General features: G+C 39.9%; 1 protein-coding gene across 1 annotated transcript; it reads right to left on the bottom strand.

Moving 5' to 3' along the window:
* Nucleotides 1–326: 326 nt before the first annotated feature.
* coro2ba (coronin, actin binding protein, 2Ba) lies at nucleotides 327–27116 on the bottom strand. Its single transcript, XM_088295451.1, has 12 exons — nucleotides 26818–27116; nucleotides 10826–11026; nucleotides 7147–7263; nucleotides 6520–6669; nucleotides 5691–5855; nucleotides 4865–4981; nucleotides 4688–4792; nucleotides 3133–3229; nucleotides 2742–2854; nucleotides 2526–2616; nucleotides 2274–2413; nucleotides 327–1672 (listed from the first exon to the last, which is right to left on the bottom strand). Exons 1-12 carry the CDS (start codon nucleotides 26830–26832, stop codon nucleotides 1538–1540), a joined length of 1446 nt encoding a protein of 481 aa, XP_088151577.1. The 5' UTR covers nucleotides 26833–27116; the 3' UTR covers nucleotides 327–1537.

The following is a 27116-nucleotide window of genomic DNA, read 5'->3' on the forward strand; positions in this document are numbered from 1 at the left end:
GAACTTCTTCCTCATCTATGAATGGCAATCATCTAAGACTCATTTGCCATTTTTGTTCTGGCTGTTATACCACAGTCCCAAAAGTGACAACTTGACATTTCCCTTCACAAAATCTTGTGCTTTTCAAAGATAACTGGCTACACAATAAGGTAGTCGACCCCTTGCACAATCTAATGAGGTTCACTAAAAGATAATATTGCTAGTCTTGTGTCACACTGACAAAACGTATCAATTTCAATAATAGGTTATGCTTATGATGGATTTCATTGGATTATGCAGGTGTACTGATTGGTCATTCATTGACACAAAAGATGATCAAAGTGACATACTGTGTAGAAGAATTGACCTTCACTAAAATTTATTGGAGGTTCACATTTCAATCGTGTTACACAATCTGTATACCGTAACCATCATATATTTTGCTCTTTCTATGCCCGCTAATGACGGGATCAGTTTGAAAATGTTCTATACCGCCAAGATAAAACAAACAGCAGTTTTATGGCTATTAGGTAAGTCAACAAAGGAAAACAATATATTTTACAAGATTTTCAAATGTGTGGTTTAAAGCCAGCGTACATGTCTTTATACTATTAGAGGCAGAACAAAGTTCGAGATTTACTTGTAGTAAACATGGCTTATAGTAACAGTGACATAGTTAATATCTAAAGGGATTAGTTAATAATATAATGCTACCTATTTTCCTAAATATCTACCTTGTCTGCAGTTAAGGTGTCATTGTCAATAAACAACAAACAGAGCCACTTCCACAACAATCTTGTATCATTTACATGTAAACATTCAGCGAAATTTCAATCATCACAATCATGACTTGCCCAGCCACATAATCTTAAACAGTATGAGAAAACAGCATAAATAGCAAATGTATCATACAACCCCCATCCCTGTAATTAGTTCTAAAACCAAATATGTGCCAACAAAAGTTCCCTTAAGGCTTAGCTCTTGACCCAACCTGCTTGGTACCTGTTGACTCTCCTCAGAAGAAGATTGTATTTGAACAGTTGTGTCAGTGCTGGGAAGAAGTATAAGTCATCGTACACTCGTACATTTTGAGATGATGTTGTAGCTCCCTGCAAACAAGCTGCTGTATTGTTTCAGGCCTGGAGGAAAAGCATGCGTCAATTGTATTTTATCCAACAATTATAAAAATGCTATTTCTTGTTCATACTTGAGGGTGGGGGAGGGGGGCCTATTGGCTGTATTCTGTCAAAGTGAGACAGGATGGAAAGTGTGCAGTAATTCATCACCTTTTCCAATACACTGAATTTATAACATGTAAAATAACATTTTGGATTGCAATCTTTCCTTCAATCTGACAATCAATGACCCCCTATTCTAGCGTGTAACCTATTTGTCTTTATTACAATATTGCGGTACTGTCAACAAAAAAAAATATTGTTCAGTGACAAGAGAATGTGTGAGGTGGGCAGCTGGAGTTAGGTTATGGTATAATGTCACACATGGAGGAGGGCTCCGAAGCTTTTTTTGGAGGTCCAAAGCAGGTGGCTTTGTTAGGAGGTCAAATGTTGTTGGGACTCAAATTCTTCATGTTGTTGAGTTCCAGCTCCAGTTGGCGTATTCGCACATCCTTGGTGCTCAACTCTTCCCTCAGCCTCCGCAACTCGTCCTGCTGCCGGAAGAACATCTGCAGGAGCTGCATTTGGGAAAGAAAAAAGAGGGAGGATTATAGGATGGTTTATTACAATGTTGTTACAAAAATATTAATAATAGCGTTCTTTGATCCTTTAATACAATTCTCTCATAAAATACAAGTACTGAATAAAAGGCTCAAAATTACCTCGACATCCTTTTTATATTATTCTCATGGAAAAATTCTCAAAAACTCTCACTTACAGGTTTAGAGAGAATTTGACACCAGTCTTAAAGGGTAAACTATAAGTAATTTCTTTAAATAAGACAAAAATAGTGTCAAGGGATAAGTCATGGCAACATGTTCTATGCAGTCCCGCTAGACTAAACACGCCATTCTGGTTAATGCATTTGTGGCAAACGAGTTTCGCAGTAAAAGCCAGCCATTTTTGTTCAACTCAGCGGTGGCCATTTTGCCACTTAATATCGACTGAAAATTACATCACAGTTGCTTAGCTAACGGCCAGTCATGGCTCAGCTTCAGAGAGCATGTGAGCCATGATTGGTCCTTACCTTTTAAGGGTAAAGAATTATTTAGCGTTGACTTCCCCTTTAAGACCATTACACATGCATATTTTTGGGATCTATCAATTAATATCCTCTACCTCATTTTCTGTCCTGGGTGGTATGTTCTCAAGCAAATCGATGCCATTCACGACAACATTTTTCTTCTCCTTCACTGGGGCCTTAAACACTAACTTGTTTGGTCGGTGGTAGCCATCCTTCAGGGACATTAAGACAGGGTCTGTTTGCATAAAAGAAGCACGGCAGTGATGTTATCGTTGCTCATGATCTCATCACGCAAGAAGTGTCATGTGGGAGTTTTGAATCTGCTTTAAATCTAAAGTGCCCCTCACCTCTGTCGATGCCACTGAGCCACTCAGTGGCTGAGAGTGCCGGTTCTGTTCCCGCCGTCATTGGGTAAATATCTTCTTGATATGTGTCTGACTGTAAAACATGATATCCACTTTAGGTGAATTCATTTGAAAAGTCACCATTGCTATTGTTGAAGAGGATTGTCCACTCAGATTGAGGGGGGAAAAAAAACTACGAGTCTTGAGTTTCTTACTGACCCTTCTTGGTACAATCATTGAAATTGGCTCTATCAAGCCCTTCAGGGTGACCAGCTTGTAGAAGCGGAATACTTCGCAAGCTCCCACATCCAGACCATGCTTTGGCATCACGCCTGTAAAGAAGAGTGAAAAATGGGACACATCGATCACGTAAAAGTTGAAAGCAGAGCTAACTTTAACAGTGATGGACAATTTGGGTTCACAGGCCTCTTTTTTATCTTTCATTACTTTCTGTTCAAGTCCTCTTTGCTTTTCAAGACCACCTTCATACAAGACACATTTCTATTGTGACCCACTCGCATTCTCCTGTCACAATGGACTAATAATGAAGTAGTCAGAGGCTCTTTTATGATGGTGATGATGTATAATAACAGATGAGTAAATCACTTACCTAATCCTTTCTGAGGGGCCGGGGACCGAAATTCCATTAGGTACCGGATGAATGGTTTCTCTGTTGTAATCTCAAAGTAACGGATGTTGCCGTCTCCCTAGTAAAATATCAGAAAAGATTAAATGTGTGAGCTTGGATTACCTTTTGGGATCCAATGGTAGACATTTTGAGTCTGATTCTAAAAAACGGACAGAAGCATGTGACCGGTCTCTGAACACGTTGAGCATTTTCCACATTTCCTTGGTCAAAGGTTTTGAAGGGAACCGACATAAGGTTGAAAAAACTGCAGTCTTGGAAATCTGCAGCAAGGGGTGCACATAAAAATTTCGGCATGGTTCTCAAATGAGCACCAGAGTTTGTTGTTTGAATCTCATTTTTTTTCCCGGCCCACCAAACTCATGGATGAATTTAAAGATTGCGGCTGTTTCTGGGTGAGTTTTTTTGTTAATATGTAGCTATTTTATTTTAATACAACTGAAAAAAAAAACTTTTTTTCAAGTGCCATGTTTTCTCCCACCCACCCTGTTTTCAGTTCTTATTTCCTAATTCGAACAAGATGATCATAGCACAGCTTCACAATGAAAGCTTATTTTAAAACAATACAGTTTATTGTTTTATTAAAAGATGTTAATTTACTACTTAACACAATTCATGACCTGTTCAAAAAATTAATTGCCCACCTGACTCTTGGCTTAACATAGTTCTCAACATGGTCTTTTTTTGCACCACACATTAGGACATATTTTGACAGATGAACAAAGAGGTGGCACTTAATAGGCTACAATGTGTAAAAAGGTTTTTGACATATACTCTAAATTGTTTATTTGTAGTCTGTCAAGAATTCGTCTACTTTACTAAAGTATTATTAGGTTAGTATGTAATCTTTGTTTAGGTAAATGTAATTTAACTCGAAAGTCTGCTTGTTTGTAGTCTATTTTTTTTGTTTGTTCTCATTTGTTATATTGACAAAATATTTGTGATTGAAGGGCCAACTTCAATATACCTCTTGAGTACAATGACAATAAAGGGATTTCTAATTCTAATTCTAAAATAAAAGCAAAACAAGTAATAGCAATTCCTTACTTTTGCTTTTATTTTCAAATTGGCCCTAGGAAGCGATCGTTGTGGCACTCCGAATTGAGGCTAGTCTGGCCTATTCTGGATGCGCAAAAGCGTGACAATGACGGACTTGATCTGGAGTGCAATTTTCAATTTCCAGTGCTCACGCACACCGGCGCACCACTTATTTGCACTTATAGCTGACTATGATCATGACTGAAAGTGACTGGGGTAGAAAAATGCAAAAGATAGGAATGAAGGAGGGAAAACAACCAACATTGTAGAGGAGTCAGGCACAGTTCTGAAAATTTTGTATTTTTTATGTTATGACCCAACCTACTTTTTCCAGTATAAAACTGTCTAGTAAAGGTGGAGGGAAGGGAAATTCATGAAAGGTTTTCTTTTTCTGTTAAAGTTGAACATGTGCATGCCACTACATGTTATTTGGGCAATCAAAATACAGTAAATATTACACGACCAGAAAATGTTTGCTCACCTTGCCTGCCAGGTACAACATGTGAGTGTCAGAGTCATAGAAGGGAAACAACAATCCTGAGAGACCATCTATGTCCTCTTCCATCACCGGCATGGACAAATCCTCCTAGGAAGAGCAACATGTATGGACACACTTGCTCCGCCCACTCAGAAAGTGCCACCGGGCGGTTTAACAGACCTGATCCCAAAGAGCTATCTGACGAGTGTTCCAACGAGAGACGCCTGTGGTGAGCAGTCGCTTAAGGTTGCCCAGGAAAACCACTCGGTTTACCCGATGGTTCTTGTAGCTGGCTTGCTGGAGGAGGAGCACAAAGACACAGTGATGTGTTGGGGATGCTTTAACAAAAAAAGTCAAAATGTTCTTTTTTGCATTTTGGCTGTCGGTAATGATCTTTTTTACATGAAAAACACAACAATCCCATTTAATTCTGTTTTCCTGGCTAAATAAAGGTTAAATAAAGTAAATAAAAAAATTTGGAGTGCATTAGACATTAATTTCATGGGGCAATAAGACCCAAAATGATTTAAAATTTGGGAAGAGTTTTTTAAAAACGAGAATTCATATTACAAAAAAAGCTTATTTGGAATAAAGTGACCCTATCACGATTTAGCTTGAGGTTTTTCAGATATAAAATACCACAATAAATCATCTTTCATCAATTTTTAATGCAGTACATGATTGATTTGAACTTAAATACATTTCAGCTGCCTTCGAGGGATATTTTTAATTGATTGCTGAAAATCTCACTAGGATCTAACTGTCTGACTGCCAATGTTCACAAGTATTTTCCACCCTCAGCTTCTGTGACAGACGTAGAGGTGACAACTACAAGCCTCAATACCTGAACAACACATTTTTTTCTTTAAAATTCTCAGTACATAAATAATTCTCTGCTAATAAACACTTTGATGTGATGACATGTGATCCACATTTCCTCATGCCATTTTAAATACACGGACAGTTGAGTGTTCATGAAAGAACACTCTCCTTCTCTTTAATCTACCTGAAGGACTCTGCCAGAGCGAGGCTCAATGACTCGCAGCTTCTTGTCTTTACAGCTGGTGGCCAGCAGGCTGCCGTCTGTGTTGAAGGACATGCTAAGGATGACATCTGTATGGCAGTCAATCATTTTTACTGGCTCTCCAATCTCCAAGTTCCAGATCAGGATCTGACGAAAAGGGATGTGTGAGTGGATTTGATGGCTTGTTTGTGTGTTTGATTTGACGACCTCTGGCAAAAGACCAAGATCCTGATTTACAAAACTAAAGGTTTGAATGCGCAAAAACGGTCACAACATTTATTTGCACACACAAACAGATGTGGAAGCTGATCGATTGACCAGGCTCAACCAGGATTGTGACAGCCTAACTAAATTACCAGGCAGTTTATTTTTCTAGCTGTGGAAGTACGGTGTATGGAAATTGATGTATAGATGCTTGTTCATCTGATAAATACCTTCAGTCAGTTTTATAATATTACTAGAACTGGTGGCAGACAATTGTCAGCTAGTGCAGAGTTATGCCTCATTAATAAAGTGCTGCTAATGAGGACAAATAGCGTATTAGTCCACAGATCTTCAGCTGCACTTCAAAGATCTTTAAGTTTAAAAAATATATATTTTTTTTATTTGGCAATAGTACTAATCTGTGCATTGTATATTAAATCATATTCGTGAAGAAACAAATTAGGAAAACATTTGCATGTTTTTTTCTCTCTTTACCATATGCATAGTTAAAAGTAAATGCTTTTATGACTGTGTAGTGGGTATCAGTGCGGCTCAGATGTATTGTGTGTTATGAGCCTGTCATGTCAATGAGGTTGTGATGCGATACCTTATAATCATAGCCAGCGCTGAATAGGATGCCGCTGCTGGTCGGATGCCACTCAATGAGACCCACCCGTCTGCTGTGACCATACAGTTCCAGCGCTGCCTCGGTCATGTTATGCCTCAGACCGCCATCTGGGATCTCCCATACTCGCACCTGTCATATTCGCATGTCAAATTGCACCATGAGACAGGAAAAGAGAAACAGATATCGAGAAGTGTACGTGATGTGATAGTTGGAGTAATGCAAGAATGAATTTACTGTAGATCCATCGTGCATCGTAGCTCAAAATGTAAAATTGAATTGAGCCATATGATGCCTGCTCGTATAGTATATATAATATCTCTATAAAATATATTATAATACTTCTAAAAGACAAAGAAGAATTGAAACTGTAGAATATGTCACTTATCTAAATAGACATAACACTCAATAAAACTTGCTAAATCAGTCAAGGATGGGAGTGAGGGACAGGCGGGCTTGTGGTCACAATACAGCTGTTGCATGCCCTGAATATCTGGCTCTAATTTCCCTCCTAGACAAAAAAAGGAAGTTTTGAATTGAGCTCAAATCTAGCATGCTTAATAACAATCTGCTGAAGAGGATGAAATAAAAGCGGCGAGAATAACTTGCCGAGCTGTCCTCCGAGCATGAAGCTATGACGTTTTCAAAGAAGGGGTTCCACTTGATGTCGAGTACGTTGCCTTGGTGTCCGCATACCTTTGGGTAGTGAGTGTCTAGACGGCCTGACTGCAAGAGAGGAAAATAAATGCATATTCAAGCATGTATCCTACGTTACAAAATAACTCAAACGGAATCGCATGATAAATTAATGATGCATTACGTGCATATTGACACAAAACTCTCATGGTTTTAAAGTTTATAAGACGCTACAACTGCTGTTGCTGACTATTCAAGGTGTACAGTGCTCAAGATACATGCAATAAGTATTTAGCAGGCAAGTTTTCTATACTGCCGATTTTCACTGTTTTTGCGAGTAATGATGAGATTCCTGATGGTGTTGTCATGAGTAGGTAGACGAGGTACCGTACTGAAAATACTGAGAATTGTTGTTGCAATAACACTTTGTGTCCACTGTGGGGCACTGGCACACAATAATAGGACGTTGGTATTTGATGTGTGTGACGTCATAAATGTTTGATGTCACTTTAGTCCACTGACCTCATTTTTTTTTTAATTCCTGAGAGATTTGTGTTACGTTGCACTCGGTCATATCAGGGTTGTGAGTGTTCCGTTTGTGACTGTGTGGGTGGATATATGCGCTGTCCTTGCAGAACTCTCAGGATGAACACGACATATTTTTGACAGCCTGTCTAGTACCCTCATGTATGTCATTTAAATTGATTTGAAGGGTACCGCTCTACCACGATATAAAATGACGTGAAAGCGTATTGGAAGGTTCACAACAGTGAAATCGTGATCATAATTGCTATGGCAATATATTAAAATAAAACTAGCACCGAAAAGTTTTTTTGTAGAGAAGACAGTATCCATCAATTTTATGAGAGGCTATGGGAGGGAGAATGAAACTTCAATCTTTTGTGCAAAAGTTGGATGAGAGTTCTGAAACGATTTCTGAATCAACCAGTCTTCAATCATCATTCTCTTTGAAAAGCACCATTTACAAAGAAATAATCTCATTTTAAAAAACATACACTCTGTGATAAAATATAAAGAACTCTTAAATGCCATATAAAATGATAAAAGCATATATATTTTAATTTATTTCCATAAAATGAAAAAAAAAAATTGAAAGGTAAGCAAATTATTTTTTCAGTAAATAAAACTGAGTTAAAATATTTAACTGTGTTAAAAAAATAAATTAATCTTCTTAATTTGTATATATATATATATATATATATATAAATAAAGAGAGAGCGGGAGAGAGACAGAGAGAGAGAGAGAGAGATAAACCTTTCATTTGACATTTTTAAAACATACACGCGTTCATAATTAGTAGTATGCATTTCTTGTATTATGTGGTTTTCAACAACTTTGCAGCAGTTTCATATTTTTATATTCTAATAAAACAGTCTGCAAATCTTTTCAGAGCAGGTTATAAATATTCTGTGGCATCTTCTCCCACATGGCCAGCCACTTCTCATTAGACTAAAATGAATATGCTGAGTCATGCTTCTAGAGGTTAATTACTATTCTGGTGCTCTAGCTTATCAGATGGACAAAGGCATGTTTCTGCTCCTTAGTCTTAGAAAGGCATCGGGGCTGTTTGTCTCGGAATCAAGACAAATCAGGTGGATAGACAATTGAATTGTCTTTTTGTGTTTGCAGCAGTCCCTGTCACAAGAGACGGACGGCGGCAGGAACTATGAATCACAAGGACGTCATGTCTCAGGTGTTATAGTGTGTCACATTCTGGGTCCTTCTGTGTGCCAGGTGGTGCCAGCAGTAGCCCTTCATCCAGCTGGTGGCATTGTCTGAAAGACAGCTGTGTGGTCATCACAGTGGCTGTCATCATATGTCAGCATCCCTCAAGGACATAACCTTCATGTCGACACCCGAGGAGGAAAAAGGCTGTTGCACTAAAAGCTACGTTCTGTACCAACGCATCATGGAGACCTAGAAAACTAAGCTACGTATCACTCAATTTGATCACTCTCGTTCTCTGCAGTATTGCGACTTGCATATTTTATTTCAACAGCCTTGGCAACCAGTCCAGGGTGCCCGGAAAAGCTCTGGTGTGCCCGCACCCCCTGTGAGGATGAGCGGTTTGGAGAATGGATGGATGGATGCCTTCGGGTCACTTCCGCTGTCATCGTTCTCTGTATCGTCATGACTGTGTCAAGCGACATCTCAAGGACAGGGAACAAATGATACTATATAATGGATGTGATGCACTTTTGTGTATGGCAATTGCATCACTTACTCAGCTTTGGCAGCTTTATTTTCAGCTGCAGCTATGCTCCAGAACCCTTTTTTACGTGTGAAGTACAGTGTAAAGGTGATGGAAAACATGCACATGGCAAAACACTTGTACATGTTGTAGTTTCTACGTTGCCACTACTGTGCTGTAATCACATTCATGAGAAAAGTCTTGATTTGCTGTTGCTGATGAATGTGATTCAAAAGATGAGAGGACAAACAACTGGCACACATGTGTTTCTTTAATTTATGAAGTATAATACAATAATACTGAACTGGGATGTGCTGTGTTTTAGAATATTTCAAGTTGTTTTCCGGGTTCTGTGAACAGACATTAGTTGTTGTCTGTATGTGATTAAAGAACAAACAAATAAATATTTTATCAGATTTTCATCGTACTCTAAAGGCATACCCTTAAATGTTTTCTGCGCAGATGAATGTGCTTGAAAAAGGAAACAAGCACGTGTGATGTTGCTTCATCATAGATGTTTTGTAAAATGTTAGAGACATGAAAATACCTAAACCTAAAAGATTTTTAAGACGGAGTTGAAGAACAAATTATAAGATTACAGTGATTACTTTAGTGTAAAAAAACAAAAAACAAAACAATGAAAAGGCCTCGAAAAAGATCCAATAAAGTGATATTTTTCGAGAGCCGTGGCCGCCCACTGGCCACCCTGAAGATGGCGAGGACATTTGTATGTAATTATTGGTCGCTCCATTTTTATTGTTTAATTAACTGAGTCTCACAGCACACAAAAGCCAAGGACAGTTTAATGCAGAAAACTTTCATTGTGTTTTTCCCAAATTAATCATTGGAATCGTATCATTTGGACTACACTAAAAGTTTTTGGGGTAACTTTTTTTCCCATGTTCCTTACACTTTAGCAAATAAGCAATTGTATGCAAATAGACACCAAACCCTAAACATTAAACCATAAATGAGCTCTGTGAATACGAAAAAAACTCAAGACTGACACAGGACAGAATTGTCTTCCCTCAATTAGATGTATGTGTTTAACAGACATCCCACTGTATGGATTAACACAGTGTTATACTGTGTCTGATATTAATGTGCAAGTGAAAAGCGGGTGGACTTGGGTTTAAATTGGGATCCGTTGAGAAGAAGGACCACAAAACCTGAATTACTGTCCATCTGGTTTTCTCCATTCAAAGAAACGATTTTACATACATTACCATAAAGTGTCCCAATTCCCTCCGCACTTCCCAGTGTTACTATTAAAATTTCCGTGCCGATGAGTTGCTGATGCTCTGATTCGAAACATGCTGAGGTTATTCTTTAAATGTTTTAACAGGGGAAAACTGACTATCTTTCAATTTCCGAAAGTCAAAGCATGGTTTTATGCATCTTTCCAATGCTTGGAGTCAGCACTTGAACAACGAGTGTTACCTGGGAAACAGGAATGATGATGAATGAGCCCCCACAAGCGCTCTCAGTGACCACGGCCAGGAACTTGGAGTTGACGGCGCAGAAGTGGTTGTCGTGGACGTTCTTGGTGATGGGGATTCCATCGTAGCAGTGCTCCCGACTGCCTACCTTCCCGTAGACATTTCGAAACTTGGAGCTTCGGTAGGCCGGGCGCCATGACATCTGACATCAAAAGAACGTAGAGGATGTTAAACACATATATGGTGTAATATATGTTAAAAGCCAAACCGATTCTAATTGAGTGCAAAGTTAGTTCAGATTGTTTCAAAATTGACAATTGAGTCTATGTGAGTTTAGGAACCGGTTGAGAACCTTGAGGATGCCTTGCGAGAAACATCGTGGTTGCCTACAACTCAGCATTTTTAGTTATGCACAGCATTTGTATAATTGTCCAATATTTGACAAAAGGCAACAGTCTGGGGTGAGTCTGCAAATCTACAGGTAAATTGCTCCCAACATTGGCTCACTACCAATACCTTAAATTCTGCATTTTGTAAAAGTTTCAGTGTCTTCCAAAAAAATTATTAAGTGGATGATGGGCGGAAGAAATAATTTGTCACATTTCCATTGAACAAAGCCACAGTTGGAAGATGGGCTGCTCCATCTGTGCGTGTCTGATAAAAGTCACACATGAAGTGGTGAGAAATACGCAATCAATGTGAGACTGATTGGTTGATACAGTCAGAAAGGGACTGATTGAATCCCTTGGTTGGGATAAAAATTAAAGGGGAAGTCAAATCCCCCAAAAATATTTGTAAAAAAATATTCTATGAACCTCCTCTAGTCTATACATGGCATTCATATTAATGTTGCGTTTGTGGAATATAAATAAGGCAGAAAAATCAATTTTGTCACTTCTGTCGACTGAAAATGACATCACAGTTACTCAAGGCTCAGGAAACAACCAATCACAGCTCACCTGTTTTCTGAAGCCGAGCAACGATTGGTCCTGAGCTGAGCACTGAGCAACTGTGATGTCATTTTCAGTCGACAGAAGTGTCAAAATGGCCGCCACGTGAATTGCATGAAAATTTGTGGATTTTACTGCTTAACCCAAATTCCATCCATCTTCTGTACCGCTTCTCCTCAGTAAGGTCGCGGGGGTGCCGGAGCCTATCCCAGCTATCTTCGGGCAGTAGGCGGGGGACACCCTGAACTGGTTGCCAGCCAATCGCAGGGCACACAGACACAAACAACCATCCGCGCTCACACTCATACCTAGGGCCAATTTAGAGTGTTCAATCGGCCTGCCATGCATGTTTTTGGAATGTGGGAGGAAACCGGAGTACCCGGAACATGCAAACTCCCCACAGGATGGCCGGAGCCGGGATCGAACCCACGCCCAATGCTGTCTCTCACTGTGAGGCCATCGTGCTAACCAGTCGGGCCACCGTGCCGCAACCCATATTCCACAAACACAATATTAACCAGAATGCCATTTTTCGACTAGTGGGCCAGCATAAAACATATTCTTGTAAAGAAAGTTTTTGGGTTGACTTCAGCTTTAGGGGCCTGAAAATACCATTGGTAAGATTTGTGAGCTTCACAAATGAAAAATAATGAAATGAAGTGAGGTTTAAACTCTAACGTCACTTAAATAACTTTCCTAGCGCCTCTTAAGATAAGATGTCCTTTATTAGTCCCACAATGGGGAAATTTGTCCCGTTTTTCAAATTTAAACTAAGGCCATCAAGTCAGAAATCAGGCCCAGACAGCAGCTTGATAATGCATTAAGTGTATCAGCAAGCGGTAGTTGACTGAGGAGAGGGGAATTAGAGACTCATCTGCTTTTATCTCTCTTGACAAGAACTCTTTCATTGGTCATGTGTGTCTGGTATTGAGGATGTGTGTGTCATCCCACAAGCGTTTGCATGGCCCATACATGCAAATTAATACACAGACACACGCAACACTTCTATACAAAGTTTAAAAATCTCTTCATATTCAGCATAACGATAATCGGGTCGCATACGAGTGTTCCTCAAGTGACACTGGATTCGCAAAGTTGCAGAGATATTCTCAGATCTCAGACATCCACCTTTTCTTCTAGGTCAGCTGCTGAGATGACCTGACTTTCTCCTTTTTCCTTCACATTCATTCAGACAGCTTGTTCATGCTCTGCCTCTCCTGTCATGTTTTTACCATGCATTGCTTTTAAACTCACACTTCCTTCCATTTGCATTAATCCTGAGGACTTCTGTTCATTGCTCCTGGGATCCTGTCACATTTTCTCCTTAAAGAAGGCATCATAATTTGTGGTTAGTTAAATTTGTTGTAAAATGATTGCGCTGCTGTCACAGGGCGAACAGTGGAAGACTGAGAGAGCAACTTAATATTCCCAGCAAGCTGAAAATACCTTTAAAAAACACACTTCCTTCAGAGTCATGTTTCAATGCATTTGAAAATATCCATGACATTTTTTTTGCATTCGGTGCATTGCATGTTGTAGAATTAGAGGTATTTGTGTGAATGATCCCAGACCTAAAATTGGTAACTGCAGTCTTTTCAGGGATCCTGAACTTCATCTACCTTTTGGCAAAGAATAACCACAACATCCCTAGGTCAGATGGACCTATCAAAGTAGGAATTGGCAACAAAAAAACAACAAGATAGTATCCCCTGATTATTGTCTCCAATGTGTTTGAAAAGCGTCAAGACCCCTGCAGCCTCACGGCTTGCTTTAGCCCGAACAATGACAAGCGAGCGAGTGGACATGTGCTCTTGCTATAACATTGATAGCTGTAAGGCAGACAACTGCAGAGAACCAGCTTGTTTTAATTTGGTTTTTGTATAACTTGCCGGAGGATACTGCGACTTGTCAAACAGCCAATCCTTATCTTTCTGCATCCCTTTTTTTTTTTTTAATAACTCATAAAGCTGCTTTCTTCTTCCCTGCCACATACATCACACAGTCTGTCCATGGCTGTTAGCCGGTTTTGACCCTGCATTTATTTTATTACCTATTATCGGCGTCTGTTACAGCAATCTCAAATCACATTACAGTATGCCACTCCAGTACTTCAGGGAAACACAATGAAAAGAGAGACAGCATATCTGGCGTTGTTTTTCGTAGTAGTAGTTCTAATAGCAAGAGGAAGCCAGCTGAGGAAAAGGAGCGTGACAAATATGGAGTGATGGTAACATGATAGTTTCCCTCAGAGAGCGAGCCTCTGATTTCCCTTAACTTTTAAATGAAAAAAAAAAAAAGGAGAAAAAGTAGAATACACAAAGTGCATAATTCTCCTGATTGGTTGACATAGAAGAGCAGGGCGGGGCTAACAACATACGAAGAAAGCTATGGCAGACATGGAGCAAAACACAAAGGAAACAGCTTAAAAACAATGATTGAAACAGGCTTAAATGGTCATATATATACACATGACATGATTGTGGTCCCCAAACTAAGTTTGGCCATCTGACATCTTACATTCATCTGACATACAAAAGCAATCCACAGCATGAAAATAACTCTTGTCATTTAAATGGAGCAAGGCTCAGCCAAGCCACTGTGTCATTTGTCATTCGGCTTAGCTTGCCTCCTCTCCCTCTCAGTGACAGTATGCAGTCATTATCATGACTTCCCTTCCCAGTGAGGCGTAAACCTCACAAAACACAGAAGTGCTGCCACTGTTTCAGCCAAATCCAAATTTTTGCTCAGGGTGAAATGGCTTTCCTATTCATTTACAGAGGAAGTGTTGCAAGTTTGGCTTGAGTAGTTTGCTGCCATGGTAATTGACTGCATGTGGTTCAAAAAACTTTTTGACAGTCAAAGCATCACATTCTCAGATCAGGGGTCAAATAACTAAACATTTGTTTGCAAAAGGGACAATGTGGCCTAAAAGTCCATTTAATGAAATATACAACAAAAATTGTGCAAGGCGACAAGATGAGACTAAGCAGCGCTGCATTTTCGTCTGTGACTTTCTCTTTGTTGTTTTTCTCCCAACCGGGGGTATACTGAAGACAAGCAAAAGAGGAAAAAGGTATTAAAAAAAGTAGTTTGAACTGAAATAGTTCATGTTAAGCCTTGCTATGAGACTGTTGCCGTTTAATTTTGCCATTCTTCCAGTTTGGGTCAATCTATCAATCCATTTTACCGTTCAGTGTTTACTTCTTTTGTTTTTTTTAATTCAAAGATGCAAACCTTTCTAAATTTTGAATATGCTCTTGTTTTTTCTCTAGCACATCAAATTTTCACAACGTCATAGCTATAAACAACGATGCATGGTAATATCAGTAAAATGATAAATGGAAAAAAAAAATCTCAAAAAGCTTATGTACTACAAACAATCAAAGTCATTTTTCAAATCAGCGTCCAAACTGCCATCTGGACTATGATCAAAATGCCCACTTACCCTGTTCAGGATCATTGGGGGAACTAGACCCTGACGCGGCTGAGTTTGGACTGGTTTTCAGTTAAGCACAGGATTTGTGGTCTAGTCCGGTTGAACAAACCAAAAGCCACCTTAAAATGGACGGTTGCTTAGTTCACAGACATGCCACAGAGTGAACTTGCAAGCTCCACACAGGACGGCAAGAGCTCAGATTCAAACCCACAACCGCTGCAGTGTGAGGCACATATGTTCACCAGTTGACCTTATAAATATGTTCCCTGCCCTGTACTTTCAAAAATGCTGTCTTGTTAAACATAATTTGTACTACTTGAAAGGAAGAACCTTCACAGAGAGTCATCTTGCCTAATAACAGGGTTTGAAATTATCTGTAAACTTTGCAGTGACTCTACCACGCTTCAACTTCTAAAGTGGTAGTTTTTTTGTTTTTTTTTGTATTTAAGTGCTCTTGGACAGAAGATTCCTTTCTCTGGTTGTGGAGCGGTCATGACTATCTGTAGGTTGTGGGTTTGATCATCAGTCAAGTAGTTTCCGAGCAAGCTTGATACTGAACCTTCGGTCGCCCTTGATGCTCTCATCAATAAGTGAATGAGGTGCTAAAATACTTCAAGTGCCGGAGAGAGAAAAGTGCAAGCCCAGTTCAGCAGTGGGAAGTGGTTAACGCTGCCAAGATCCAGCACTGAGTTGTATTGTATGGAATTTAGTTCGGTTGAAATAATCTCTTTTCTGTATCGCTGTTCAGACTTTGAAACCTGACAATTCTAGAAGACTCAAAAACAGAGCTCATGGCGTTTCAGGCCACAAGATGACCCCGGTTGCAACAGGAAATACTGACGTCCTGCGCAGGACACAAAGAATGGCTGTCCTAGAAGCCATTCATCACCAGTCGGAGTAAAAGAGCTTTATTGTTCAAAGTATTGTTGTATTTTTGACTCATCTGAAATTCTCACCAATTATAACTAATTTTACACCCATAAGTCATAAAATAGTTCCAGAAAAGTATTTGCTATAAGAAAAGATCAAAATTCGTAATCTTGTGACCCCCATGGGGTTTTCTGCCGATGTATTCTCGAGGATAATAATGTCAGTTGCACACAAAATAGTTTTGATGCTGGCGTGGTGACGGACCCATCCTGAGGAAACAAAAGGCAAAAGCATACAACTACAAGTGGAGGAAGAAATTCCTGTGTCAGGCAAAAATAATGAGATTTTGAACCAAAATAATGAAAGAATACATTATTAATTTTTTTTTCATATATAGGTGGATTCCACTGTATATTCTATTGACAGTTAATTAAAATTAAAACCTAAAAGCTTTATTGTACTTCTACTGGCTTTTAATAAAAACTCCTAGTAGGCTGTCATTGATTCTAGAGTCAAATCTGGAAGAAAAACAATACCAAGGTCAAAGTGAGAAAGTAAAAATATGACTGTTTCCATCATCTGCCCATTGTGAAGCAGAAACACGGTATTAATTCCGGAAAAAAAACTAATAAGTAGACATAAACACTCGATTTGGTAGAAAGAGTACACATCTAAGCATTCATCCATCCATTCATTCATCTTGTGCTGCATTTGTCTCATAAGAGGACTTCTCTCACGGGTCTGGATTATCGTTGGTGACCTGATGGCGACTCGAGTCTTCACGACATCTTGGAGACCAGCCGCATTGCCAGGGAGTCGCGGGACATTCAAAAAGGCAATTATTTCAGAGAATGTTTCAAGTCTCCAGCAGCTCTCCAACAAACAACCAATCGCACTGAATGTGTGAGGAAGACAGATTACCAAGAGAAAACATGCAAGCACAAAGAGAATGTGAAAATTCCTTAAAGAGAGGTACAGAAAGAGTACCCTCTATAGAAAAAGTACTTCTGTCATAGTACTGAATTTGTATGTAATTCTAATTTTGGAAATAAAATCTCCCTCTGGCAGTGCTTCACCAACTAAAGCTAAATGGCACATCCCCAAGGATCAGGAAATAAAGCAGCACTTTGATCAGATTATGACATATATCATAGACCAGAGAAATTATACTAGATTAAGAGTGGTCACTTTTCAAATATGTTTAAAAAAAAATCAAGTTTCAAAAGCTGCTTGCTGATAATCACAGGAAATGGACCTAGTCCATTTAATTTGGATAAATGCAATTGGCTGGCAACCAGTTCAGGGTGTACCCCCAACTGTCCAAAGATGGCTGGGATAGGCTCTAGCATGCCTGCGACCCTCGAGGGGAGAAGCAGAACAGTTTTTAAGATGAGAATCTCAGAGAGTCAATATGCCCCCCGCTCCCAAAAAAAACACACTCCACAATTTCCATGACTAACTACTGGACCCCCTTTTCTTATCATTATTTTATCAATCATGAGTGGTCTAACCCAGTGGTCCCTATATCGCATATTTAGTCATATTTATGAATCAAGGCAGCAGCAGCTGCAATTTTATTCTGAAACATCATCGCTATAAATTACAACTCATGGTAAAATCTGCACTGCACAACCTTTAATAGGTCGAATTTAAAACGAAAACATTAAAATACCTCAAAAACCTGATGTGTTGGAAAAAATATATTTTTTAGATCGGCATCAAAAAGACATTTAGAGGCACGTAACGCAAACACCGATTAAGATTTGCTGTTGACCAGTGTATTGGTAATGTACTCATTGTTCCCTCTGTTTTCTTGCAAAATACTCCGCCATGCTTGTTTTTTTCAATGCAGGAAGCTTGGTCTCCAAGTGACGAATTAGTCTAGAACGCTTCACTGGCCCATTGGAGAACTGTTCGCTGTGTATTGTGCAAAGCAGGCTTGGTGCGTGGATCACCTGCTGCGGTAAATCCATATTTCAAGTAAGTCTCCTGATGTTTTTTGTGAAATGCAACTCGTCTCATCATTGGGCCTATTCCTTCTGGCAAAGAGACTTCCCAAATCCGATTTTTACTCATTTTGCCATGTTTTAAGTTACGAGACTTAGCATCGTGAGCGAGATGAGAGTCCATCATAGACTAATGTAACGGAGAGACTCCCGTCTCTTTTCAAATTGAAATATTTGTCAGCTTCCAATGATAAATAAACTGGAAATTCTGTGAGTTCTTTTATTTTTTTCATCGGTGCAGCCAGGTCCAAAATGTTCTGTGCCGGTGGTTGCAGACCAATAGTTTATATGCACACCACCCATGGTAGGAAAGTGCTTGACTTTACACACAGTACTGACGCTGTGTCGATTACAAGGTCACTCATGCACATCTTTCCAATCTGCTCTAACCCTTTTATTAATTGCCTGCCTGTCATACTGGACTTCCACAGTACACTAACCCTGCAATGCTAGTCACTTTGTTTATCCCAAGGCTATTTCATTTATAGCTTCCTAGTGCACATCCAAATGAATGAATGAATATTAGTATAAAGCAAAGAGAAACGCACTGAAGCACAGGAGAGAGGGTAATCTAGTCTTCAATTTGTAGCGCAATATAAACAAGATACAATAAGATAAAGGACAATATCCTTACGACAAATGTTTAATTTGGTAATTTATTACATACTTTATGTGTCTCTTTTGTGGTTATGTTTACTCCCTTTATGATGGCACCGTCAAGTGCTTTGGAAATTATGTATCGTGATTATTGTGTCAATCAGTTATTTACTCACTTGGGACTGTTTTGGATATTGTTCAGCATCATTCGAGGAAAATGTATTGTGGCATCAACCGTAGATGGTGAGTTAGTTAGTTATTTTCTTTGCTAATATTGGAGTCCACCATATCAACTCTCAGTCAGGAAAAACATCACAAGGACTCCTGATACATTTAAAGCCTTTCCTTGAGCCCTGATGATTGTGTCTGGAGGAGACTCCATTAATATTGTTGACACACTCAGTGACTTCTGGTCGTGATCTAATCACCTCTAAGTTAACCTCAAACCACTTTTAACCTTAGGAGGCTGTGCTTTGACCAAACCTATCGAACAAACTGCTGACACATCATGCCAAAGTTGTGGCTTAAAGCTGAAACAGCTGTGCACCACAACTAAGCTTCTAGAAAATGAATGAATAGATTATCTTGTATTTCGTGGAGACAATGAAATATAAACCAGCACAAAAGTAGGAGAGAGCAGAACAACAACAGAAAAAACTGTATTATGTGCTGCTTAGAAAGTAATATCTATATTTACACTGCTATCAAAGCCCATAGGCAGAATTCAGGGCTGAGTTTGACCTGAATGAACTTCAGTTTTGTGCGTGAGTGTGTGCGCGCTTGTGTGGGGCGGTAGGATCATTCACATTGATGTGCTCTCCTTGCCCCACTCAGCATTCACTAATGTTCACTCAGCTCTCTGGCGCTGGCAGCTCACACCATAATGCATGTTAGAATGCGTTTTATATTTCCTTTTAAATCTTGTTCCAGTCGAACAAGAAAATAAATCATGGCCGACAACCAAACCGTGTAGCAGATATGAGGCAAATGCAAGTTGATGTTGCATAAGCACGTGCAAAAATCACAAATTACGTAAGCAGATTCCAAACGACTTATCAGGCAACTACTGTTTCGGGGTGAGAACCACCCTGATGGTCCATCAACGAACCCATCAATGCATCATTATGGCAAAAAATGCACCGTAAAAAAAAATTGGCCTGTATAAGCCACACATACTGTTTTCCACGTACAAATATTAAAGCAAACAAAAGCTTCCACAAGAGTTGTATCATTGATTCATTAACGACAAACTCATGTGCAGCTGCTCAATTTGCTTTTTTTAATAGTCCGGTCGTTGGCCTCCCAACATTTTCCGCACAACACAAAGTGTGCAGATCTGTATACTGAGCCACATACTTCAATTAGTGCTAATTTGATTTTAAAATGTATATAGCTCTCACTTCAACATAAAGAGCCCGTAGAAGAAGTAATCAATTTTTCTGACGTCCACTACTAAAATGCAAATATGAACACTTAACACAAAAACATGTTACAAACCATTTCCATTGAGTGCTTTCACAATTAGTTCCAGTCATTCAAAGGAAAGTCTATCACTGTCATAATGTGAATGCTTTCAGCATGCGGTTGAATGATATTGTATACACAGACACACTTTCACCATCTCATATGGAAATGCACTTGAGCCCTTTCAGACGGATTTCAAATGTACGGTTTTACAGACTGCACAAAGTGAGCAGATTGGACGTTTTTTTGACAGGCAATGAGCTCATGAGATCTGAATATTTTCCAATACGGAAAGCTTTTTCTGTGGCTTTCTCGCAACTATTTACCATTTCTCCCTCTTTTGTTTCACACTTTTAGTCGACTCATTTGCACAACTTGCTCTCTCTGCTTGCGTGTGTCTTTTATCTGCTCTTTTCCGGCTGGCAATAAAAACAAAAGATTAACTCTGGATTTAATATTCTTAATCTCTTTCACTGGTGATCTTTTTCAAACTCAGAGAAAGGATGTTTTGCTAGGTTACCGATTTAGCTTGCAGATTATTGCGTGCCAGTGTGTGAACAAATGTGTGTGAGTAAACAGGTTGTCATTTAGCCAGGTGCCTGAATCAAACCATATTTACATTTATTTATGAAAGAACGTTGACAGTTCCCATAGGAATTCTCTGATAGAATTGCCTCAAATTTATGAGCCCCTCAGACTGCAACATATTAAAACTTGTATTATTTCAATTAAGATAAAAGTCTTAACAACTTTGTAGTAACTACCAGAGGCTTTACCATACCACATTCTTCTAAACTCTTTCAACCACATATGAGTGAATGACATCAGAAGGGCAGAAGCCTCCTCCATAATTAGAGTGTTTGCTGATATGTAATTGCAAACACACTCAACACAGATGGAAGCCCACTCTGAATTCGACAGCACTCACATCACTGAGATGGATATGAAGCTTTGGCTGTAAACAAATGTGTTTATGCTTGTGAGGGAGGACTTCATACATTTTTTTCCCCCAAATGGGACCACAATGTGGGGCCCCGCTCTTCAATCACATGCAGTTCAAGGGTACCGCTTCTAATTTGAGGATTAAAGCTAAAAGGGATTTGGGGTTGTCCAAATCGCCTTTTTAACTATCAGCCATATTAAATTACAAATTCTTCATGAAAATCACCACCAAAATGGTGTTTTTCTCAATTCACCAATCTCAGACCATTCCTTCTCTCCAAACATAAATGGCCATTTTCTCAGAGCAGCCATCAGGGAAACACTTTCATTTTTGCTACGACACGACAGATCATTTCATCCCAGGGATGAAATTCCAATCTTTGATGGTAAATTAATCATTTTTCAAGTACAATTAATACCTTTAACTCATTCACTACCATTGACGGCTAAAGACGTCAAAGACCAATTTTTTTTTTTTTTTAACTCGGCTGGCAGTGAATGAGTTAATAACACATTTTGCCACTAGCTGTCAACTGAAATTGACATCACAGTTGATCAAAGCTCAAGTAACGACCAATAACGGCGGGGTACACCTTGAACTGATTGCCAGCCAATCGCAGGGCACACAGACGAAAAACATTCACACTCGCACCTAGGGACAATTTGGAGTGCTCAATTAACCTACCATGAGGAAACTGGAGTAGCTGGAGGCCCGGGGGAGTATATGTAAACTCCACACAGGAAGAAGGCCGGAGCCGGAATTGAACCCTGCACCGCTTTAGTGCGAGGCGGACATGCTAACCAGTCCACCACCGTGCTGCAGTCTGCCTGAGGGATATGGTGAGAAGCTTGGTCATCCGGGAGGAACTCAGTCAAGTCGCTCCTCCTTCACATTGAAATGAGCCAGATGAGGTGGCTCGGGCATCTGATTAGAATGCCTCTTGGACACCTGCCTGGTGAGGCGTTCCGGGGGTCCCACAGGCAGGAGGGACCTGCAGGAGAGACTATGTCCCCCGACTGGCCTGGGAACGCTTGGGGAACCTTCTGGAAGAGTTGGAAGAAGTGGCTGGAAATCAAAAATGTATGGCTGTCGCTTATTTGGTCATAAATACATTTATATATATTTTATGTGGTATACTCAAACAATCTCAAGTTAATTTAGCATCTAGTTAAAATAAAAAAAAATAAAAAAATTTTTGGAAATAAATACTATCATCAAGGTGCAAATGTTTTAAGTCATCCATGGAGCAGGAAGAAAACTTATGATGACCAGACTATTGGTTTGGTCTTAAAAGACGATTGTATTCAAATTCTTGAAGTTGTCACTGAAAATACTTTCATACAATTTTTTTTTTCTAGTTTTTGCCCCCGAAAGAGGATACACTGAAGACCAGTCCCCTTCCCGTCTGCCATGCCTCTCTTATTTTAGAATCCTTCCAATGATCATATCATTGTATTGCTCTATCAGTCATAACACACTGCTTCCTCTGTAGTGCCCCTCACAAAACAACGGGACCATTTTAGGATTTCATGCACAAATATCAGCTTTCAAATGGCGTGTGTGCAACATTTTGTGCGAGTAGCTGACCATGGAGCTTTATGGAACTTCTGAATAGCTGCTAAATGAAGAGAAATTGGATTGGACATGACGCACATTTCAGCCAGTTCATTTCGTCAATACCCAAATTCCCTCACACAAGATTTGCAGTCAGATGTCTGGAAACACTTTGGTAATCAGAAAAGTGTTGGTGTGGTCATTATTTCTCTAAACTTAAAGAAAACTTAATTAAAATGACATGAAGATAACTGGGCGCAATAATCAGCACTAAAAGAGGCTTTGTTAATGGAGGAAACTTTCATTCTTACTGAAATAATTTGAGAACACCATATGGGGTTCCTTCTTCCCACTTCTCTGTTACGTAAGACAGCAGATGCAAGCTCCGGGGTTTTATTTAGAAGCCTTGAGGATGTCTACACACGCTTGCACAGATTTAGGTCATAAAACTGGATAATGGTCCTTTCGCTGTGATCACATGATCTCCAATAGACCTCACCAGTAGAAATCTGCCCACCTACAGATTTTTATTCATCCACCAACTCACAGTCGTGCCCTCTCTCCCTCTTGCTCGCCCCATCTCTCGCTCTCTCTCTCTCTCTCTCACACACACACACACACACACGCACACGCACCCACGCACGCACACGCGCACGCACACAAGCATGCAAATGCATATGCACGCACACAAAAGCAGCCTACTGTAGTAGAGCGATATTGTCATGCTGAGCCCTGAGGTTTGTGAAGTTCTTGGCACCACATGACGTATACAGCAGGAAGCAACACATTCTCTTTTTTCTGATTCAGGAGAAAAAAAAATCCGAGAATGAACATTGCGGAGAAAACGCGTTAAATAATAACTGAATAGGTTTTAGCAAACTAGGGTTTTCATTTCAGTATTGTTCTTTACAGTCCTCAGTTCAAGTGCTAGTTCTCTTAGTAGTAATAATAGTAAAGGTAATAAGAGGAGTAATTTATTTCTATTTTCATTTTAATGTCTGTAGATCATTTTTAGAATGATTATTTAGTGTGACTATAACTTCATTTAACAAACCAATAATTACATAGTAATCACAAGCTCAATTTATGATTTTCCACACATTGTTTGGTAGCAATCCGCTGGCTCAAGCTCTAGGCCAGAGGAAAGTGGACCAAAGCGTCAGTCTTAAAAGGTTAAAGAGCTTAAGTTCCTGTCTGTCTCACAGACGACTCAATCAAAGGCCTTGTTGAACAAGTAATGACCTATTTTCACGGCGCTATAATTTTAGCCACTGAAACCCAAGCCAATGCATTCACTTCTTATTCGTTTGGCTGATCATTTATTAAGTCAGACTATTCGTCATCGTGATAGTTTAGAAATAAGCAACACATATGTACAATATTCATTAGCGTTAGAAATATAATTAGGTTCTGTTTAGGTTTTGTGTAGACAAGTCAGTGACACCATGCTTAAAATTTACTCGAAATATTTTACTCGAAAATTTTACTCTGTTTACACAGGGACCAAATAAAGCCTTTTGAAGCGTAAAATGTACTCTACTCTTGACTGAAAAATAACACGGGTCCTCCTTTCTATGGGCTCACCACTAGTGGGAGGGGCCAAGATGCTCAGTTGTCAAGTGGCACGGACATTGGCGGTTCGATCCAGAGCTACTGAAGTTGGCTCTCGGGATCGATCCTCAAAATGTTCAACAGGATTGTCTAATTTACTCAACCAGTATCCATGTTCTTTATGAACTTCGAGAAAGTGTCCCTCGTAACGTGTTCACACCCACAACAGCGCAAAATCCCTGGTTCTGCAAAAATACCAAAATTTACACCACACTATAAACCAGACTTGGAGTGGGCAGGACAATAGAGCTCCGTGTGTCTCGGCTAGCCTGGAAGCATTTTGGGATGACCCCATAATGGCTGGACGAAGTGACTGGTGTGATTGAAGTCTGCGCATCTCCGCTTAGGTTGCTGCACCCGCGACTGTCCTCAGAAAAGAGGAAGAAAATATTTGTCTGGATGGTTTTGTTTTCTGCTCAATGAATGTACAAATGCGTGTATTCCTATAAACATTGTCTCACCATTTTAGAAAAACACACAACAACAACAAAACTTTGTTCAAACAGTCCACACTAACAGAACCAACGAATGCAAGTATGAGAGGTATACCTTTCGCCTGAAGTCAGCTGGGATAGGTGCCAGCAACAAACACGCGCGCACACCAGACAATGTTCAGGATGAGTGGTGCTGAGGATGATATTGTGCACGTTGGCTCGGAATCGAAGAGAGTTTAACAACGGACCTGTCAGCCTTATTGTTCACACTTTTCATTCTTTCTATTCCAGTTTAAAAGGCAGATTGTAAAGATTCATAGAGTTTTCAATTGCATGTAAAAGCAATTTGAAACTAAGTAATGGAGACAGTAACTCATTATATCATAAATGCAATGGGTGCCATTCTCTGTGGGGCTCCAAGTCCTAATATTGACATTATATACTCTAAAGGAAAATCATCATGAATAATGAATGTGGTGTTAATGATAACAGTGCAATAAAAAGCCTGTATTCAATATTGTCGGCATGTGCTGAGGGTTGGAGGGCCATTCAGCACAGTCAGCATGGTAGCACTTGTCCTGCATCCTGCCCCAAGGTGACTTCTCTGCTGTTGGCAGGCAGAGCCTTTTCAGCTCAACGGCTCATTTTCATCTCTGTTTGCTCCTCCCACTCATCAACATATACAGTAGACAACAATAACAACAGCCCATACGCCCCACCCTCTAAATTTCGGCCAACTGGATTGCTATGCACAATAAATGAGAAAATTTAATACACATCCTGTCTGGAGCCGGATTTTTTTTCCGAACAAAGGAGCACATGGCCTTTTCCTATTTCAGTTGTGGAGAACCTACGCAGTAGCAGCAGCTCTTACACCTCCCACACAATCACTCACAGGAAGATCATTTGTAGTATGAGAGTTGTGAGTATATGTTTATCTGTATAAGAGGAACAAAAGACACAATTCTGTATTAAAGGGAACATCTCTGACCAGCTTGCAGGTATGGGACACAAGAATCCGCAAATGAGGCCATTGTCCTGCGTCTACACTAGGGCATCTATTTTAGTTCCGGTTAATTCACCTCCTGGGTGCCGGAGTTCTCATTTGCTTTATCTGTCTTTCTGTCACTCTTCCTCTCTTATAGCCTGTCCTTCTCTCACTTGGTTAATTGATTAAGAGGATTCAACCTCCTGCTGTAGTCTTAAGCGCAAAGCACAATCTTGACTCCACCTAAACAGTCAGATCAACTTCTGACTTACGCACAGTTGTTGACCAGAAATGTTGCAACGAGGCAGGCAACACAAGCATGTGTCCAGGGCCTCGGGCCAAAACAGATGGCTGACGGTGGCCGATATCCATGACAAATCAAAGGCACATCTTTAAACGCTCCAACAGTTCAACATGGGACCCGTACGAACCATTTCTGGCTGTTGACAGTTCAGGAGGCCCAGAGAGATGCCAGAATCTTGGTTTATATCAATGAGTCTTTGAGGGGGCGTAGCCCTTGCCCTCAACTTCAGCCTCACCCCAGACATGTTTGGGTTGCTTCACAGAATGGGTGGGCAACAGTCCACAAGTGCATTTCAACCAGCCATTCAATTCCAAAAGTAAATACAACCTCAGAGGAAATACTTTTGAAAGCACAGAGTAACAGTTACCCCATAAATGCAAAAAACATTTGAAGCAGTTTCATCAGAATTCCAGAAATTTGGTGAGGGCCTTGGAATTTTCCATAACATCCCACATGGAAACAACTCAAACTAAATTATTGTAATTAAATCCAATAATTTCAGCATCAGCTACTGTAATTTGTATTAGAAAAGGCAGACGGTTGCATGCAAAACAAATAAGGTCTCTGCTGCATATAAACAACGATTTAAAGGAAAAACAGTTTATGGAGAAGAAAACTTGTGATGAAAGTGATATATTACAGATGAGAAACTGCCATCTTTCAGTTGTATCATAACCACAGTGTCTGCTATGTCAACAGTAACCATGTTGGCAACTTCTCCTCATGCACATCACTGAAATCAATCACAGCGCACAGAATCCGCCTTCCTGCCCCAATAAGCAATAATATCATCCGAGTCATCCTGAAATGCAATTCAACCACACGGCACCTCTTACCTTTGTGACAGTCATGCAGAATCAATGAGTGAGCTGCAGGCCCGTGTCCCGTACAAACAGAGATCAATGCTGCAGGAGTGGCAGAGTGATGAGGAGGAGAGGAGGGCAGCTCTGGTTGCTGGAAATGCAAACAGTTCGGGAAAGAGAGAGAGCAGAGAGGGAAAAGAGGAGGGGACAGACAGGTTAGTGCGTCTAGCCCTCTAAGTACCGAGAGGCTGATTGCTGCTGCAGTGAAGTCACGGCTGGCGTTCTGAGTGCGCTTGGTTACTAAGAGAGGGAAAAGCTTCCCCGCACTCTGC

The sequence above is a fragment of the Idiotropiscis lumnitzeri genome, chromosome 5 (genome assembly GCF_059441095.1).
Source record: "Idiotropiscis lumnitzeri isolate Australia: NSW breed Sydney's pygmy pipehorse chromosome 5, RoL_Ilum_1.0, whole genome shotgun sequence".
Taxonomy (NCBI): domain Eukaryota; kingdom Metazoa; phylum Chordata; class Actinopteri; order Syngnathiformes; family Syngnathidae; genus Idiotropiscis; species Idiotropiscis lumnitzeri.

Coding starts and splice junctions, on each gene's coding strand:
- coro2ba (XM_088295451.1), bottom strand. Junction 7,264..10,825: donor TCATCATTCCTGTTTCCCAG/GTAACACTCGTT, acceptor CCTCTCTTGCAG/TCAGGCCGTCTAGACACTCA. Junction 2,855..3,132: donor GGCCCCTCAGAAAGGATTAG/GTAAGTGATTTA, acceptor TCTTCTTTACAG/GCGTGATGCCAAAGCATGGT.